The sequence below is a fragment of the Pollachius pollachius genome (assembly GCF_949987615.1).
Source record: "Pollachius pollachius genome assembly, chromosome: 8".
NCBI lineage: Eukaryota > Metazoa > Chordata > Actinopteri > Gadiformes > Gadidae > Pollachius > Pollachius pollachius.
In genome coordinates this window covers 10,079,977-10,097,747 of record NC_136941.1, presented here as the reverse complement: position 1 = coordinate 10,097,747, position 17,771 = coordinate 10,079,977, and the positions used below count along the sequence as shown (strand labels likewise).

The 17,771-nt window shown below is 46.9% G+C and overlaps 1 protein-coding gene across 3 annotated transcripts; it reads right to left on the bottom strand.

Moving 5' to 3' along the window:
• Positions 1–2,715: 2,715 nt before the first annotated feature.
• Positions 2,716–17,717, bottom strand: LOC307079636 (zinc finger protein 335-like). 3 transcript variants are annotated; one of them, XM_079742081.1, is made up of 28 exons: positions 17,278–17,717; positions 16,200–16,393; positions 15,321–15,597; positions 14,735–14,812; positions 13,261–14,463; positions 12,805–12,993; positions 12,499–12,696; positions 11,920–12,175; positions 11,412–11,589; positions 10,999–11,111; positions 10,850–10,868; positions 10,601–10,717; positions 10,368–10,444; positions 9,978–10,153; positions 9,317–9,540; positions 8,401–8,500; positions 8,220–8,308; positions 7,894–8,126; positions 6,612–6,726; positions 6,134–6,331; positions 5,603–5,745; positions 5,157–5,299; positions 4,715–4,812; positions 4,487–4,573; positions 4,194–4,277; positions 3,701–3,757; positions 3,490–3,595; positions 2,716–3,376 (listed from the first exon to the last, which is right to left on the bottom strand). In XM_079742081.1, exons 2-28 carry the CDS (start codon positions 16,389–16,391, stop codon positions 3,243–3,245), a joined length of 4,884 nt encoding a protein of 1,627 aa, XP_079598207.1. In that variant the 5' UTR covers positions 16,392–16,393; positions 17,278–17,717; the 3' UTR covers positions 2,716–3,242. The 3 variants fall into 3 exon arrangements, with proteins under 3 accessions (XP_079598207.1, XP_079598206.1, XP_079598208.1); XM_079742080.1 differs by having other exon boundaries at positions 11,920–12,178; positions 17,278–17,716; XM_079742082.1 differs by having other exon boundaries at positions 9,978–10,138; positions 11,920–12,178; positions 17,278–17,715.
• Positions 17,718–17,771: the final 54 nt, after the last annotated feature.

The following is a 17,771-nucleotide window of genomic DNA, read 5'->3' as shown; positions in this document are numbered from 1 at the left end:
AACATATTATACTCACCAATATCTGTCATGATCTAGTGTTTAAAATACCCTTTTACACCTCAGATATGTTGCATTGCTTACTTTTAGACTTCTTGCGTAGGCAGCAAACGACGGCAGTCACACATCCAATGAGAGCGATGGTGGTGATTGACAAACTCGTAGCCAACAGCACGTATAACGTCCAGGGAGCACTAACGGGACAGAATAAACGCAGATCATAATTGACGATGTATAATATTGAAATGAATGAGCACAGAGTTAAAGAGGAATACACATCATGAGCAGGCGGTAATTCTTAGTATGCTTACATAGGACTTCTCTTTCGGTACTGGGGCGGAGTGGACCCTGTAGCAGGGTTCGGCGGGGTCGTTATTGTCGACGAGGGTTGGAGGGTCGACACTAGCGAGTGTGGACGAAGCTCGGAAGGTTCTGGAAACATAACGCTATGATGTGTTATGTGTTCAATTACGCGTGTTTCTGTTGGACGTCTTTCTTATCAATAAGAGCTGAGATGAACACAGTTAAAGGGTTTAATGAATTGAATGGTGTAGTAGAGAAGGTTATCGCCTATAATAAACAAGTCAAAGCTGAAGCTGAAATCATTCGCAGTGTTCATGAATTGACGCATTGTCATACCAGAGACCTCGACGACAAAGTCTTTAAAGACGTTGAGGCTTCCCTTAACATAACACCTGTAATGGCCTCCGTCTATGAGCTGCGCGTTGGTTATTCTGAACTCCACCGAGCCGCTTCTCTCTGTTAGGGTGGCCCGTCCCCGGAGAAGGTTACACACATATCCTCTGTTGTCCATCGCTATGAAACATCCTGCCTGAAACATCCTACAGCAAGACTTGTCAAAGCTGTCGAAGTACATAGGGAAGTCCAATTTGAGCAATATTTCTCCAAACCGCTCAGTCGTCTGTTGCTCTTTCGAAAGAGGTACACCTGAAAGTTAATGCATACGGTCTGATGAATGCTTTTTCAGTTAAATTAAAAGGCAATTCAATCTGGGAAATAATCTTGCCACTCACCCAATAAAATAAGTAAGAAAATTGGGATGTTCATCTTAAAATGATCACACAGGTCGGGCTGTTTGCAGGCAGTCCTGGCCCCTGACCGTTGAGGATGAAAATGGTGTCAAAAAGCAGAAGTTTAGGGTTTAAGAGTTAAAAGAGATGACCATGGAAACAATTTCTAAATTTGTAGCCACTCTCAATAACTGGGCAAAATGTTAGACTATTATAACTGTGTTTCTGTCTTGCTTTTGATTTGTAGGCCTACAACTTACAACAACGTTTTCTAATTGATACAGGCCTATGGCAATTGAAAATAAATGATTAGTAAATATCAGTTTATTGCTTGAATATATTGTTGATTGGAGTTTTTATGAAATACATTTTCTCTACAAAAACATTGACAAAGAATTTTGACATTTCAGAGATACGTTATCGCTTCATAGCTCTATCTATGTAAATGGGTAGGCGGCTGGTGATTCAATTTGTGGGTGGGGTGTGGTCAGGGACTGGGGGTCTGGGGGTCTGAAAATGAAATTTTTGAATTTGGTAGATGTGATTTCCTGTATTCTGGGGCATTTTGGGGATGGCCACTACTACATAAAAAAACATTCAGATTCATAGCCTGCATCCTGACTTGCAGGACCTGGACAAGCTTACACTGCAAATACAGACCTACTTTATTGCTATTTGACCAATGGGTGTTATTCTGATATTGAGGCAATGACTTAATGCGAAGGCTTCGGCCTCAGGGCCCCCTGTGCCCTTGAGCCCCTGGACCTTGGCCTGGAAGGCCCGTTCAGTAATTCATCCTTGAGCGCAGCTGAGTGTGACGGGTCAAATAGCACCTCACAATCAGAACACAACACACAACATTCTAAATGAAGGGTTTTGGGGCAAAATATATTTAAAAAGGAGGCAGATTTAATGACAATAAACATGTGTCATTTAACATGGCATGTTAAACATGTGTAAAACTAGACCAGTGTCCACTACTTGTTAAGAAATGTAGCCCTCCTATCTTTCTGACTTGCAAATTAGTCAATGACTTTCTACTTTTCCTCCCTGGATAGGATAGCTAAAGCATTCAGCCTGTCCTGGGTGGGTCATGGTGTTCAAGAGGAAGGTTTTGATCCTATTCAGAGTTGAAAAACACCCCTCAGCCTTTGCAGTGGACATGGGTGTGGTGATCATATTTTAAGTAGTGTGACAGTCTCTGAAAATACCTCGGACAGGTTATTGTCCATAAATAACATGAAAAAGGTCCACAGCACCACAACAGGACTTGAATCCTCCTTCCCGTAGATGACTCAGCTCCGTCCTCAGCTTGCTTTCATTCAGCAATGAACATGCCTTTAAAGCGGAACTCAATGCAAGTTCAGGGAATGAATTGTGGTACTCTCAAAACCTATTGGACTGCAGCAAGGTGGCACTGATGAGGTGGTCTGTGAAGGCGAAACGTTCCTTGGTATTTGGTGCAAAATATGAAAACAAATTAACTACCCTGCAAGAATGTTGTGTATTTTAAGAATGTTCTATATGGTTTGATTGATTGATGGGATACAGTGAGCTATTAACGTTGAAAGATATCAAACATTTAGAAAAAGATTATCCATCAATTCTCTACAAGGTAAAAGTAAATGAACAAACAAATTATTAAACATTATTTTTAAAACTTTATTGTGGCTCTTTATTAGTTTTCTTCCCCCCTGACTTAGTAAACAGTTTGCTTTCATTCAGAAATTAATGTTTCCCCCACCCATCATGAAAGAGACTTACAACAGTATGTACAAATTACTCAAGCAGTTGCCACAAAGCTAATCATCAGCCAAATAGTATCCTTTTTTTACAGATCAAAAATAAACACTCTGCTTGCATGTTACTCTGTTTGTAACTGAAAAGTTCAGTACATTCTCAATAACATAAAAGATCTCTTCTTATCCAAAATTGATTTGCAAATCAAAGCATTCGAGGCACATGGACGTGGATCCATTTAAATATTTACACAGCAGGCCTATCTTGTTTGACGTGCATCCTAAATGAAGAGTTCCTACGATTTAAATAAAAAAAGATTGTTCCTCAATTCTAAATGTACAAAAGCCATTTATCTTTTTTTAACAGTGCAATACATTCCCACCCGAACCCTCTATGTGACAATTCCAGGAAGCTTAAACAGACGATTGAAAGGCGAGATCTCTCGGTTTTCCTCTGGTCGTGTCTGAATGGTCCTCATGGTTGGGCCTCAGTGATGGTGATGACGTCGTAGTGGATGCCTTGCTGCTGGAGCTGCTCTAGCTGTTCGGCCGTGGCCTCTGTTGTGTACACCGTCTGGGACTCGACCATGGCTGCTGCATCCGCCACTGCTAATAATAGTTCAAAACAAAACCATTCAACCGCCCTGTGTGTGTGTGTGTGTGAGCGCGTGCGTATGTGTGTGCGCGCGTGTGTGTGCACGTGTGTGTGTGTGTGTTCTAACCTGTGACGGCAGAATGGGCCGCAGCCTCCAGCTCTTCTGGGATGACGATCTGCTGCTTGGAGCTGATGGGCAAGTACTGGATCTGACCGTCATGACTCACTGCGATCTGCACACAGAACAGAAAGAGGAGAGAAGCATTCAGTCTTGACTTGGTTCCCTCTGGACCCTCTGAGTGATCAGAGAGAAGGATAGTATTTAAGGTTGAACCCACCTGTTCCTGCAGAAACGACCCGTCGTGTTCATACTGGATGATCTGTCCATCTGCCATCTGGGGGAAAGAGACAACGTTAAAAAAAAGACGTTAAACAATCACAAGCAGAACCAAAACCTGGGGATGGCGGGGGAGGGGGGGGTCTACCCCCTCCGATCGCAGCCCCCCTGCAGCTGGAGTTCTCTACGCAGACAGATCGGAGACCCCGCCTCTCAACTCTAGTTCAAAGCACCATTCAAAACTAACTTTTACTACCGTTTAATGTCTCACCCTCCCCCTGGCCTGCTTTCTGCTATCTGTAGGCTACTGAATATTTTCCTTTGTCTTTTTTTATGGATTTCTGCTTTTTTTTTTTGCTTTTATCAAGTCTTCTAGAAAAGCGCTATTTCAATTTAATATATAGGATTAGTGCTAGTAGATAGTTGGTCAAGCAAAATGCATGTCATTTGGGTCAGGATCCCCCAGGCTTCACAGGCCAGGCTGTGGTCCATACCTGGATGTGGTTCCCATCGGCCAGCACCACGTACTCCTGGGGCAGCAGGTGCTGCACGCCGTCCTCTGAGATGATGTACTGCACCTGCAGGGACCACAGTGTTACGGAGCAGCCTCAGTCTGGCATCAGGGGTTTCAGGATAGCATGGAGGGCCATGGGAAGGTACACAAAGTGACACGCTCCAGAGGCGGCGTGGGGAAGCACTTGGTTTATAACCTTATAAAATGTAAACCTATATTTCACTGTTTAAAATCTTTTTGGGAGGTAAATGTCCTCTTCAAAGTGAACCCTACCTCAGTCACTTGATTGTCCCCCGACATCAGCTGCTGAACAGTCTGTCCATCCATGGTGGTGATCTGCTGGATGTAAGACCCCTCCTCCTGAAAACATCCATCAATCAATTCATCAATCAATTCTGTCAGAAACCCACCTGACAATCAATGCAAAGAATTAGATCTTAACAAACATGGCAAGATAAGTGAAGGAGCCCCAGAAGAGTCGGTGCGCTGTCAAGCACGTACCTGGTCGGACAAGGACTGCTCCTGGGTCACAATGACGTGCTCCTGCCCCAGGGCCTGGAGCCTATCCTGGGTGAGCACCGCCTGGCCCGACTGTAGGGCTGCTTGCAGCATGGACACAAAACACCAACCAATCAACACTCACCAGTATCAAGTATTACAACAAAGGAACAAAAGTGTTGCTACTAAAGGTTTGGGGGTTAAACCATAATATCACCAGGCGGTTGGCCTACCAGTCTCGAGCACGATGCCCTAACCCCGGTCTGGTTCATGACATCTAAACTAATTCACTGCAAGTCCCTCTGCATAAAAGCATCAGCCAAACTACCAAACCGTAAATAGCATATAGTCCTAGTTGTGTTGCCTTTCATGTGGTTAGTGTTGTGCCAGGTGTGAGTTGTATTGATTCAGCCGGTTGAATGGTGTTATGGTCGTGTTTGCCTACACTGCAGTGTGGCCAGGGCCTCCTCGTCGTTGTGGACGATGATCGTCTGCTGCTGGGGTGTCTGGGCGCGGCTCTTGCGCACGGCGTTCTCCTGGTTGTGCAAGCGCTCCATGTGAAACTTGAGATGGCCGTTACGGTTGAACCTGGAAGGGACGGTGCAAGGGAAGGGTGGGTGGGTCAAGAGTCAAGTTTACAGCCTGAGGTGCATCCACACGGATGAGACACATCTCCCCCTCAAGCTGAGTTCACAAATAGAAAGGGGGAAACCACCAAAACAAAGACCGGAAAGGGAGAACATTTGAGAAGGTATCCATTAGAGGGGACGTCTAGAATGACTGGCAGTTAAATCTGTGCCATGACGAGCCCTGATCTGATATTCAATAGGAGATTCGTATCGCTGTGACATTTAGCCATTCAGGGATGGGCCCGGAGGGTTGGTGCGCTACCTCTGTCCACACAGCTTGCAGGCGAAGGGCTTCTCGTTGGTGTGGGTCATCATGTGCCGTCGCAGGTCCTTCTTGTTCTTGGAGGCGAAGCTGCAGCTGGGGCACTTGTGTGGCCGCAGGTACGCGTGTAGATTCATGTGGTCCTGGGTGTAAATTTAAACCGGATTAAATGGTTATATGAAAAGCTATTGTATAGATAGGGATACACATAATGTGTGGTGCATGCAGGCACTACAATATATGCATCTGTTTTATCAATCATGCATGCAAAATAAATCTTACCATAAAAAGGCATTAATTTAACACTAAAATACTACTATTAGCATTGTAAGATTTTGCATATGTATGCTGGAATAAAGCTGATTTAAACTAAAAGGAATGGTAGCACCCCTGAAAATGGGAAGAATGAACACAAAACCTCAAATCCATCTGACCTCAAGTCAGATATAAACATACAGAAACACCCGTGACTGGGTAGGAAAGGATGGACGGAAGGAAGGGGGGAAGGAGAAAGGAGAGGAGGCGACTCACTCTGACTTCGAGCCAGGAGGGGGCAGTGAAGTTGCAGTCAGGACACTTGAAGGTGCTGGGGTCCAAGTGTGCCCTCTTGTGGTTCTCCATGTCCGACCGGCCGTGGAAGGCCTCCATGCAGATCCGACAGGAGAAGCGCTTGGTGTTCTGACCAGGGGACCCCCCCGCGGTGGGGGACTGAGGGGCCTCACTGCTCAACTGACAACAGGAGAAGGGCTTTATTAAAACACCACCGGAAGTTTGGGGCGTCACAGACGGCACACGACCGAAATAAAAAAATGGGTTTGACATCTCTTTTTCAAATAACACAATACATTTTGAATACAGATAGGACAAATAGAATAGAAGCATTACAAACAGTTCCAGACAGTATATGCTGCATTATATAAACCATACATTATAAACAATAAGGGACAATGTTTTTGAACCATAAAAAGGAGGTGGGTGCTTCTAAGCCGTGTGGAGCTCTTGGACATACCTCCACCTGCTGCAGCACTCCGTCAGCGAGCGTAGAGGTGAGGTAGTATTTCTCACTTTTCATGCTCTCTGACTCGCTGACGTCAATCGCGGCAGATGGACTTCCCTCATCGTTGCTGCGAACACACGACGGTAATGAGTAATTAGGTTTGACTCAAGGCCATAGTCATACATCCGGTCACACAGCTGGTGGATGCATGGCAACACTATGAAATCATCACGGATTGTTACGGTGTGAGACTTAAGCTAGTGCACAACATATATTTTAGAAGCATTTTTTTTGTTTCTCTTGTTTGCCTCCCAACAGCATTGGGTAAATGAAATGCATAGCCATCTTTGACAAGCCTGTAATAAGCCCCTCAATTATAGTTTTCAGCCCGAATTAAATCATTGGATGTCTACCTAACTAACAGACTAACTGCACACACTCTTCCCGTGCCCTCATTGTGCATGACTGTGGTCTTTTGGAAGCCTAGGCAGGCGTATTGTTCAAGCTAGCAAGGAAAATACTTCCTACTACATTTTTGAAATTGTAATGGATTTTGAAGGCACTTTATTATCCCCCCAGTCCTAAAGACACTGACTGTAACGGTGTTCATCAGGTGAACTATCTGAGCCACCCTCTAACCGGATCCAGGTTCAGGACCTATACGCCCTACGTGCTCAAAGAAGAGTTAACTGCGTGCGGCTTAGTAGAACAGACGTCTTGGGATTTCATTCTAGGTCTTGTTCTGTGTGTAGTATACTGGGTAGCTGGTTGACTCTCAGCACAAGTTGGAGTGCTCTATTCCAAAAAAAATACTGCAATCATAGAACGTTACATTATCGTCAGACGGTGACTTCAGTGTGAGACCCCTTTAGACCCGAGTCTGGATTCTAAGTGGGTTAACCTAGCTCTGCCAACGTGGATCAGAGGTCATGCCATGTAGACACTAGGTTCTAAGTGGGTTAACCTAGCTCTGCCAACCTGGATCAGAGGTCATGCCATGTAGACACTAGGTTCTAAGTGGGTTTACCTAGCTCTGCCAACCTGGATCAGAGGTCATGCCATGTAGACACTAGGTTCTAAGTGGGTGATCCTAGCTCTGCCAACTTGGATCAGAGATCATGCCATGTAGACACTAGGTTCTAAGTGGGTGATCCTAGCTCTGCCAACTTGGATCAGAGGTCATGCCATGTAGACACTAGGTTCTAAGTGGGTGATCCTAGCTCTGCCAACTTGGATCAGAGATCATGCCATGTAGACACAAGGTTCTAAGTGGGGTCCACAGTGCCACCCCTACCTGTATCCCGGGTCGGGGCTGTTGATCTGCTCGACGGCCTGCTCCACCACACTAAAGTCCCCTCCCGCCTCGTAGGCCTCCATGGCGATCTGCGCTAGCTCTGTCGTTTCCATGGCGCCCGCCTCCTCAAAGGCCTCCTGCATCACCGTATCGCCGCTCTCCGACACGTGGAAGGTCACCACCTTTTGGGTGGACCCGTCGGCGGCCTTGCTGTCGGACTTCATTACCGCCACCTGGTGGACAGAACCCATCAGAGAGGGTGAGGTGGTTGTGACATCTGGTTGGGTGGTGGTGGTGGGACGTTTTTTCTACAGGTCCACTGGTACCTGTAGAGAGTTGCCCACCAGCTCCCGGGCGTTGCTCATGTTCAGCAGCAGGTCCAGTGCGTTCTGGGCCGACAGGTCGCTAGGTCCCGCTGAGGGAGGGATGGAGGGAGGGACTTCTTAATAACAACTACCAATTACAATTGAAGGAGACGTGGTTAATATGTGTGTAGATACCACTCACCTGATTCATAGATAATGGTGGTGTTTCCATGTGCATCTTGGGAGACGGAGGCCTTCCCTAACCCCTGGATGGGCTGTAACGTGGAAGGATCAAGAGCCACCTAGTGACAAGAGAGAAGGAAAGGGGTTACTTATAAAGCAGGTAAGACACAACAGGCTTCAGACAGGGAGCCTTCCTACCCCTGGAACCTGGCTGAATCCATCACCGAAAAGAGGGCTGCCAGTTTTGATCCCATGATTAACCACTTAGAAGAGAAGCACAGTGGTGTATTTTGGGCGTAACTCTCTGTAATAGCTCCAGAAAAGATGGGTGATGATGGAGGGTGGGGGGATGTCGTAGACAGCCATCACCGCTATCAGTGCCTGAATATATGTGGTTAAATGAGTGGAATCCATTGTAAAATGAGTGGAGTGGGCCAGATAAAGCACCATAATAACACAATCCATTGAATTATCTCCCCCTTTTCTGCTGACACTGGTGATTCATCAGGCTGTGATGTCAATGTGGTGGAGTGCTTCAGTTACCCACTCCTGCAGGCAGACACAGATGACTCACCAGACACCAACGACACATAAATGGTAAATGGACTGCATTTATATTGTGCTTTTTTTCTAACCAGAGGCCACCAAAAGAGCTTTAAAATATTGCCTGACATTCACCCATTCATGCAGACATTCAAACACAGACGGTGGGGTCAGCCAATGCAAGGCGACAGCCAGCTCGTCGGAAGGCAGTTAGGGTTGGGTGCCTTGCTCAGGGCGTGCTCATAGTGGCGCGCGAGCCAAAATGTTCCACTTGCACCCTCATACCTGAAAGATACCCCGTTGAAACCCTTCAGTGTACCTGTGTGCCTCTTCATCACGCACCGCAAAACGACGAACAACCGCGGGGCGAAGGGGAGGCGGTCGGTACTCACGATGGTGTTCTGTGGGCCCGGAGGCGCGTCCTCCTGCTGCTGCTTGAGCTCCTCGATCTGCTGCAGGGTGAAGAAGGGCTGGCGGCGGCGGCGCGCCGGCTCCTCAGGGTGGGTGGCGCTCCACACCTCGAAGGCCTCCGGGTGGCGGCACTGCACGTGCAGCCGCAGGTTCTTGCGGTGCTTGGTGGTGAAGTGGCACAGGCCGCAGGAGAACGGCTTCTCACCTGGCCGGAGAGGAATGCACATGGACGGTTGAGCGGATTTATTTTCACGGAGAGGCCGGGGGGGAGGGAGATTGGGTAGATGAATAACTAATCTTAGGTCTAAGAGTTTGACTTTGTTGAAGCAAAACTCGTTGGGGCGGGGTACGGAGCCTAGGCCTGAAACCAAAACATAAAGAGTTATCCCTTGTTTCGTTACGGGGATTAATCTACAGAAGAGAAACTGATTCTGCTAGTGTAGAAGACAGGTGCTGGTTTAAACCAGTGTTGGAACCTTGACGAACACATTTTTTTACATCTCTGTCCATAGTCTGATTGTGTAACTAATGATTTACTGATGAGGTAGCACTTAAAACAGTGTCTTCACATGGTGGGACCCAGGACTGATCATGGACAGTGAGCATATTCTTTAGAGTTGACATGGCTTGTGTCCTACTGACCGGTGTGCTTGATGGCCAGGTGGGACACCAGGAACTCCTCCTTGGACGTGGAGTACTGGCAGTAGTCACACTTGAAGGGCTTGTCGTTGGTGTGGGAGAGCTGGTGGTTGAGCAGCATTTTCTTGTTGTCACACGTGTAGTCGCAGTACTCACACTTGAACCTGCCACACGATAACCTTAATGTTAAACGGAGGATTAAAAAACAAAAAAAGGGATCACATGCAGATGCTTGTGGAAAGATGGGACATTTGCAGTTGGGAAATGTAATGCAAGGGAGAAGTGGGTAACGGGGGCTGGAGAACATGGTTTCATAATCGTGGAATTTCTTTGATGCAATGACAGATTTATTTAATGGGACAACAAAGGAAGTGCTCGTCGTGCAATACTGACTGGCTGTCTCCAAGACTTTGGATGTGGGTCAGCAGATGCATTTTAAATGTGTACCGCTTCTTGAAGGATTTGCCACACTGTCAAGGTGAAAGAGAGGACGGTGTTACAAAAAAACCAAACACAATGCCATCAACCTGGATATTGTACAAATATAATACAATTACAGTAATATAATTGATAACATGAAGGTCAACAGATGAATCTGGTAGGGAGGTGACTGGGGGTGGGCTGACCTTATCACACATGTGAGGTTTCTCAGTGCTGTGGGTCTTCATGTGCTGGGTGAGTCTCTTCTGCATAGGGTAGACCCTGTGACAAATTGGGCACGGGAACTGGGAGATTTTTGGAAGCTGAGATAAAGGAAGAGATTAATTACCACCTCAGACCAACATAATGCAGATTTTTGTTGCCGCTGCAACAGCAAACAAAAACCTTAAATGCTATTTATTTAACAAAAGTTACAAAATAAAAATAATTATTACCATTTCCATTTTTCTTTTCCTATAAGAAAAACGAGAGTAGATTAGCAGAAATACAAGTAAAACATAAGTTTAGACAAAAGATGTCTCGGTGTCTTGTCTGTATTGGTTGTTCTGAACAGCTAGTGCGTAAGCAGATTCATGGCACTTGCTTCTCTTTGTTGTGGACGGCGGAGTGGCGCAGAACATCCTTCTTATACACGCTGCTGTAGTCACACTCCTCACACTTGAACGGCTTCTTGCCCTCATGGTTAAACATGTGCTCCTGCAATAGACGGCCACAAACCATCACAACCACAATACATCTACTTCATCTTTGTGGACCTTATGAATGAATTCATCATCACATTTCTTTTTCTTTTTTTTGGAAATGATTGTAAAAAAGAAATCTACAACACAATCAATAAAATCAATGTGTTTAAACATTAACCTAACGGTTGTAGGTTTCCCTACCTATTTAAAGCATGCCTTCTTGTTTATTATGCATGTTGCTTATGCATAACGGCTCCTTGCATTGCTACTTAACCATGCAGGGGGCAGCTTCCGCAGAGTGCCACGGACTGACCTTGAGGGAGGACCAGCGCTTGCAGTGGTAGTTGCACTGCAGACACTTGAAGAGCTCGGGCTCGTTGCCCTCGTGGGAGTCCACGTGGAAGCGCAGGTCCTCCTGGGACAGGAAGCGCGAGCCGCAGATCCAGCAGTTATGGGGCCTCAGCAGCGGCTTGAGGGACTTGTAATAGCGACTGGAAGACAGTGGGGCAGTGATGAGCTTAGGGCGAGAACTAATTATGATTACTATTTTGTAATTGAGCAGATGATTACATCCAGAGTGAAGTACAATGAATCCACATCAATGGAGCAAATTAGGGTACGTATCTTTCTCAACAATTCCAAAAATAAGGCTGTAGACATTGGGGATCAAACCCAGTACCATTTGACTAAGCGTCAATAACCCTAGCATCTATACAATCCTGCTCCCCAGATCATGAGTGGTATATACACAAACATTAAAAAAACATTACTACTGTAGGAAAGAAATTCCGGGTATGGTGTCAAAATCACAAAGCTCTTACTTGCGGTTCATGTATCTTCTATACTTCTTCCGGAGGAACCTCTTGGAGGGCCGGCCTCTTTTCTTAGGGAAGTCCTCCTCCTGCCCGGCGTGTGAGGATGGGTCTTTGTTCTCGGAGTCTGATTGGCTGACCGAGGGCTCAGCCATGTCTGGAGATCCGTTTTCTGTGGGAGAATTGCCCAGGCCAGAAGTACTGGCCTCATCAGGGTCTGCAGCCTCCATCTCCAGTTTGAGCTTCTTGGCAGGACTGCCCTCTACTTCTGGAAGAGGCGAGCGTATAAAATGAGTTGCTGGTGGAGGTGCATGGAACTTTATGTAAAGGCAGGACTGTGGCCCAGGCCATGAACTCGTCCCTGCCCATTGGGCCACAGTTTTGTTAGATTCCTATCCATAAGTAACACTATGCTCCATCAATCACACGTGAACAGATTCACATTAATGATCATTCAGTGCATAAAAAGTGTCCTGCTTATAGAGAAATTAATTAATGATGTAATTGCGGCACATCGTTTTTTCCTCTTCCTATTTAAAAATCAGAATAAATCCCTTTATCAGGCTTGAATTGTTTGTTTGCGCTCACCGATCCCCTCTCTACTGCCGTAGCCCTCCTCCACCAGGCTGAACTTCCTGGGACGGCCCACCTTGCGGCGAGGGCGTCCCTGTGAGGAGGAGGAAGAGGGAGAGGAGGAGATTGGAGGAGGAAGATGGGGGGGCTTCACAGTAGTGGGTTGCGGCTTGCAGCTGTATTCTTCGTCAGCTGGGTTATAGTCGCTATCCTCTGGGGTTTGGGGGGGGTTGAGGGGGGGGGTTAGCAATAGTGTAATGAGCACAAGAGGGAAATATGTACATTAATGACCATCAGCACATGGTTTAAATGCAGCCAGACCTGCTGGATCGTTGATGGCCCCGGCGTCTACCACCTCGTCGTCCTCTTCCTCTGCCTGCGGCGGCGGCGGCTCGTCTGCCTTGTGCCTGGCGGCCCTCCGCTCCTCGGCCGCCTCCTGCTCCGCTTTCCGCCGGGCCAGGGTCTCGCTCTTAGGGGGCCGTCCACGCCCTCGCTTCTTCTGAGCACCCCCTGCAGAGCCAGCACAGAGGACAATACGAAAAATATTTATTACATTGTTCTAGATTTACTCATTTTACTTCTAGCCCAAGCGACTTGCGGGTGAGACAATTCAAGCCAATTAAATTCCAACTGAAACCAATAATGTGAGAGCTGCTTAAGAGCTATATGAATCAGGAAGAGGCGGGTCTTTAGTATTTATTTCTGACTGGCCACTCAACACGTCACTCACTATGCAACACGAGCAAGATGTCACTCACTATGGATCAGAACCAATACCTGCGCTTCTGAAGTGCTTATCCCGCATGTGGTTTATGAGGGTGTCTTTGGACGTGCTCTTGTACGGACACATCTTGCACTTGAACTGCTGCACGATCACCACCTCCATCATCTCCTCCAGCTCCGCCAGGTTCGGCTGGCGGTCCCCACTGCCCTCCGCCATCTCTACCGACATGTCCGAGTCCCCCAGCCGTCCGGGCATCACCTCGGGCCCCTGGGAGCCCTGGGGCTCTTCCCTGCTGGGGGAGTCCAGCATCGGCACCAACTCTGGTTCTGGCTCCGGCTCTGGCTCCGGGTTGGCATTGTAGGTGCCGCTGCTGCTAATGAAGGGCCCCGGCTGGCTCTCGCTGCTCTCCAGGGCCTCTGGGAGCCCGCCGGACCCCGCGGTGTCTGCCATGGGGTGGTGGTGGTTGGAGGAGGGGGAGGAAGAGCCTTCGTCTGCGTAGACCTCTCCGCTGTTCTCCACATAGCAGTTCAGCGGATGCTGCTGCTGCTGCTGCTGGTGGGAGTGCTGTGGCCGATCCAGGTCGTGGGTTTCAACGTCGAAGCCACCAAAGTCGTTGTCGTTGTCATCGTCCTCATCCTCGTCGTCGTCGTCTTCGTCGTCACTAACGTGACTCCCAATGGTGCAGTGAGAATAGCCCGGCTGCTCCGAGTCGGCCGCCGCCACGCAGTCCCCTCGGTACTCGCTGGGGTACTGGCGGCCCGTCTGCGCGCCGTGGTCGGCGCTGCTGTCGATGTAGCCCCGCGGACGCTCCACCTCCGCCTCGCCGCCGCACTCCAGGTACTCCTCGCTGCACTCCACCACGTAGTGACCGTGGCTGGTGGGGTTGGAGTCCGCCCCGCTGCACTCCACGTAGCCGGGCAGGTCCCGGTCGCCCCCGCTGTAGTCGGCGAAGCCCGACCCGGAGCGTGTTTGGTCGGGCTCGTCGCCGGAACACTCGCCGTAGGCGGACGAGGAGGATTCGCCCGTCTGGTCGGGGCCGCAGTCCATGTACTGGGAGGGGTGGGAGTGCTGGGGCTGGTCGGGCTGCTGGTCGCCACTCTCCTCGGCGTAGCCCGAGTACCCGGCCCGGTAGTTGGGCTCCAGGTTGCCGTGCAGGTCTCTCTGGTCCACGCAGGTCGAGGTCGGTCCCTCTCCGGACGCCTCGGTGGCTGATCTGCTGGACAGTGCGGAGGACATCTGGGCTACCATAGGAGCACCTGGTGGAGAAACATAGCATAGGTAGCCACTCAAACACAGGTCGAAAGCAAAAACACTCAAACCTGTAGCCCGTTTGAGGGTAAGCCCCCTCTTGTCGTTCTTAAACATAAATTGTCATAATGGTTATCTAAAAATTGTCCAACTAAAACAAAAAGGTACCATGTGATGTAATTAGCAATTATACACTAAGAAGAAAGGAGCAACGCAATTGAAGTTGAATAGAAGTATTGAGGAGAAATATTAAACAACATAAGGATACAACTAGCTTACCGTCATCGGGCCCTTGCAGTATCAGATACTGGGTGGTCTCTGCTGCTCCATCTTCTGCACTGGTTACTGCTATGCATCCTACGATATACATATCGCACCAGAGGCAAGAATCCTTAGCTGATTTTAAAGTAGGGTGAAGCCAAAACGTTTCTATTTTGGGTTGTTTGTCTGTTTATTTTTAATAAAAATGAACATGAAATGAAAATGTCTTATATGATCATCCACATAGTAATCTATCTATGTGCATATTGAATGCAAAATTGCTCATTATAATGCTCCAACCCAACATGGGTTGAATGGGTCATAACCATTGGGATAACACTTTGCCCCTCCTTCTGTGAACTATTATTGCCTTTTATTGTATTTTTTTATTACTTTGCCTTTGTATTCTTTTACTTATCCATTTTATTTTATTGTACGACGATGTTTCTACGTGATCACTTTGAGTCTGCCTTGTGTATGAAAAGTGCTATATAAATAAATTAACTTCCAGCATACCACGGTAACTAAAACTTTAAAGGACACCCCCCCCCCCTCAAAATAAAACTGTATTTAATTTCTCAGCGCCTACCACCTAGCCCCGTACCGTTCATAATGTCGGGTCCGATGGTCGACTCAATGATCTTGTCTATGGCGGAGCCAAGGTCTGAGGAGGTGGACGCGGTCGAGTCGGACACCATCATGGCTCCGTCAGACACCACGCTCGAGTGAACCAGCACCTGGGCCGACTCGGACACCAGCACAGACTGCGTCACTGTGGAGACGCTGGAAACGCTGGTGGACTGGGCCACTGAGGACGAGTCCGGGAGGTGCACCGAAGACACCCGGACGTCCGTGCTGGAGCTGGTCTCCGGGATGAACAGCTTGAGGATGAAAAATAAAAAGTTGCTTAGGTGCGTAAGAGGAGGGATTGAAAATACACTCAAGACCCTTCCGAGCAGTCAAGTGGCTAAAGTGGTTGACGACCAATCCAAAGGAACGTATCCCCCATGTCCGCAGTCTACCTGTAGGCATCCTTGAGCCAGATGCATAACCTTCTTCCTGCTCCTTATTGACAGGGAACTGAATTCGATGTAGGTTGCTTTGGATACAAGCGTCTGCTTAATCAGAATCTGCTTTATTGGCCAAGTATGCACACATACAAGGAATTTGACTCAGGCAGGTGTTGACTCTCTTTAACAGGTAGACGTATAAAAAATAGACACTAGGCAACATAAATAAATAAATATACTGACATAAGGCTGCATACTAAATTGCAGGTGGAGGTGTGACCAAGGAAGATGTAGCAGTAGTAAGGACAGTAGTAAAGGAGGGTGAACTAATGTTGAGTTATGACTAAATAGTAAAAAGGCAATCAAGTTCTTATCAACTTCTTTGAGAACAGCCTGTACATAAGCAACCCTTCTGTTGCTTTTAATTTGTATCCCCTTTTATGAACTCAAAATAGCTTTTTAAAGGGTATTACCAAAACACCCTCGGAGCTTTGTCCCACGTGGCAGTCAGAATCTGGGATCTGTCCATGTGGAGCAGCTGCATCACTGCTGTCTGCAGACATGGCTTCTGATGACTCCACACCCATGCCACTCTCTGAGGGCTCTTCCAGCCCAGAGGGGCCGGCATCACTGCTGCTCTCCACCTCATTCTCCTCCAAATCCATCACTGTCCACAGAACACACAAGACATCAATGTAGTACCGTGTGTTCAAATACATTGTAATATACATGTCTTAGGGCATTATTTATTATTTCTCTATTACAGAAAACAGGACGGAAATTATTTAATTTAAACATTATGTATGCAGATAAGAAACAATAAAAAAAATGTGATTATTTAAGAAGAATATTTATTAAGGAAAAATTGAATATATTTGTGTTTGTTTTCACACTGATTGGAATGTGTTCCAAAAGAAAAGCACCCAGGACGGTTTGAGTAAGTTGTTTATTTGCAGGAATGGTTAAGGTATGTTTTAAAACATAATGAAAATAACAGCGAAAATAAGTATGTACTTGACATGATATATTTAAATCAAGAAGTCTTACATAGGACACATTGAGTTGTTTAGCTAAAGCAGTACGTTCAATAAAGGACCAACGATGCTAAGTAAATTCACCAGATGTTGGTTTGCATTTTGTACTTCTATCCCTTACAAGGATACGCTACGGCAAATCTGCAAACTGTATTCACGTTACACTTTGGCGTTTTATCGAGAGACCACAATTAAGTCGCATGCGAAAACTATTATGGCCAGACATATTTGACTTGTACGCAGAGCTCTTGCTTGAGTGTATCATAACATACACTACAACCTTGAACACTGACTAGCTGCCTGCTAGCTATGTGGCTAATATAAACAGGCCTAGCTGTCCTTCTTCTTGCCTGCTCGGCGTCGCCATTTCCGAGCTCCTATTTTCCACTCAGGCATTCTAGAAGCTCTACTGGGGACCTCGAGGGCCTGAGCTACAACAGACCGCCCAAATGCCGTCCCTGAAGAAAATTATTTAATTTCCACCCTCCATCCCGTGATTCGCGTCTGTTTTTCTTACCGTGTGTTCACGAGTTGAATCGTATATCTAGTTGTAGGCCGGTTGAAAAGAAAATACATTTGCGAGCGCTACTTTTTCCGCCATTCTAGTCGGGCGCCATGAGTATGTCCTTGCTTCCTGTTCTTCAAACCGGATCTTATTTATCGTTAGGCTGAAAACAAACAGTCGTAGAATATAATATATTTATATTAAGTAATCTAAGTGCCACATTATTTTTTTTAATATTCTGGTCAAACGCGGCTTTTTTCAATTCGATATATTTGTTGACATTTGGTGGACTATTGTGTTGAGTGGAAGGCAGACTACGAAAATCGGTGCGGAGTAATACGTTCCTCGAGTAGAAGGATTCTAAATGTATCAACTACTCATCTGGATTTAGAGAATTTATAGTGTTCGCACAATGGAACATGTATATTCCTTGGGTGTCATAAGCATTATCGGTTGCAGCTTCATCCCAAAATAGAATACGATATTGTCAAGTAATGCATTTCTTT

What these genes read in the sequence shown, in the direction of transcription:
- LOC307079636 (XM_079742080.1), bottom strand. Translation starts at nt 16,391, where the DNA reads ATGGATTTGGAGGAGAATGAGGTGGAGAGCAGCAGTGATGCCGGCCCC. An exon ending in TGGTGGGCAACTCTCTACAG is followed by an intron (nt 8,127 to 8,219) that starts GTACCAGTGGAC and finishes TCTGTCCACCAG; the next exon opens with GTGGCGGTAATGAAGTCCGA. An exon ending in CCTCCTGGCTCGAAGTCAGA is followed by an intron (nt 5,746 to 6,133) that starts GTGAGTCGCCTC and finishes ATTTACACCCAG; the next exon opens with GACCACATGAATCTACACGC.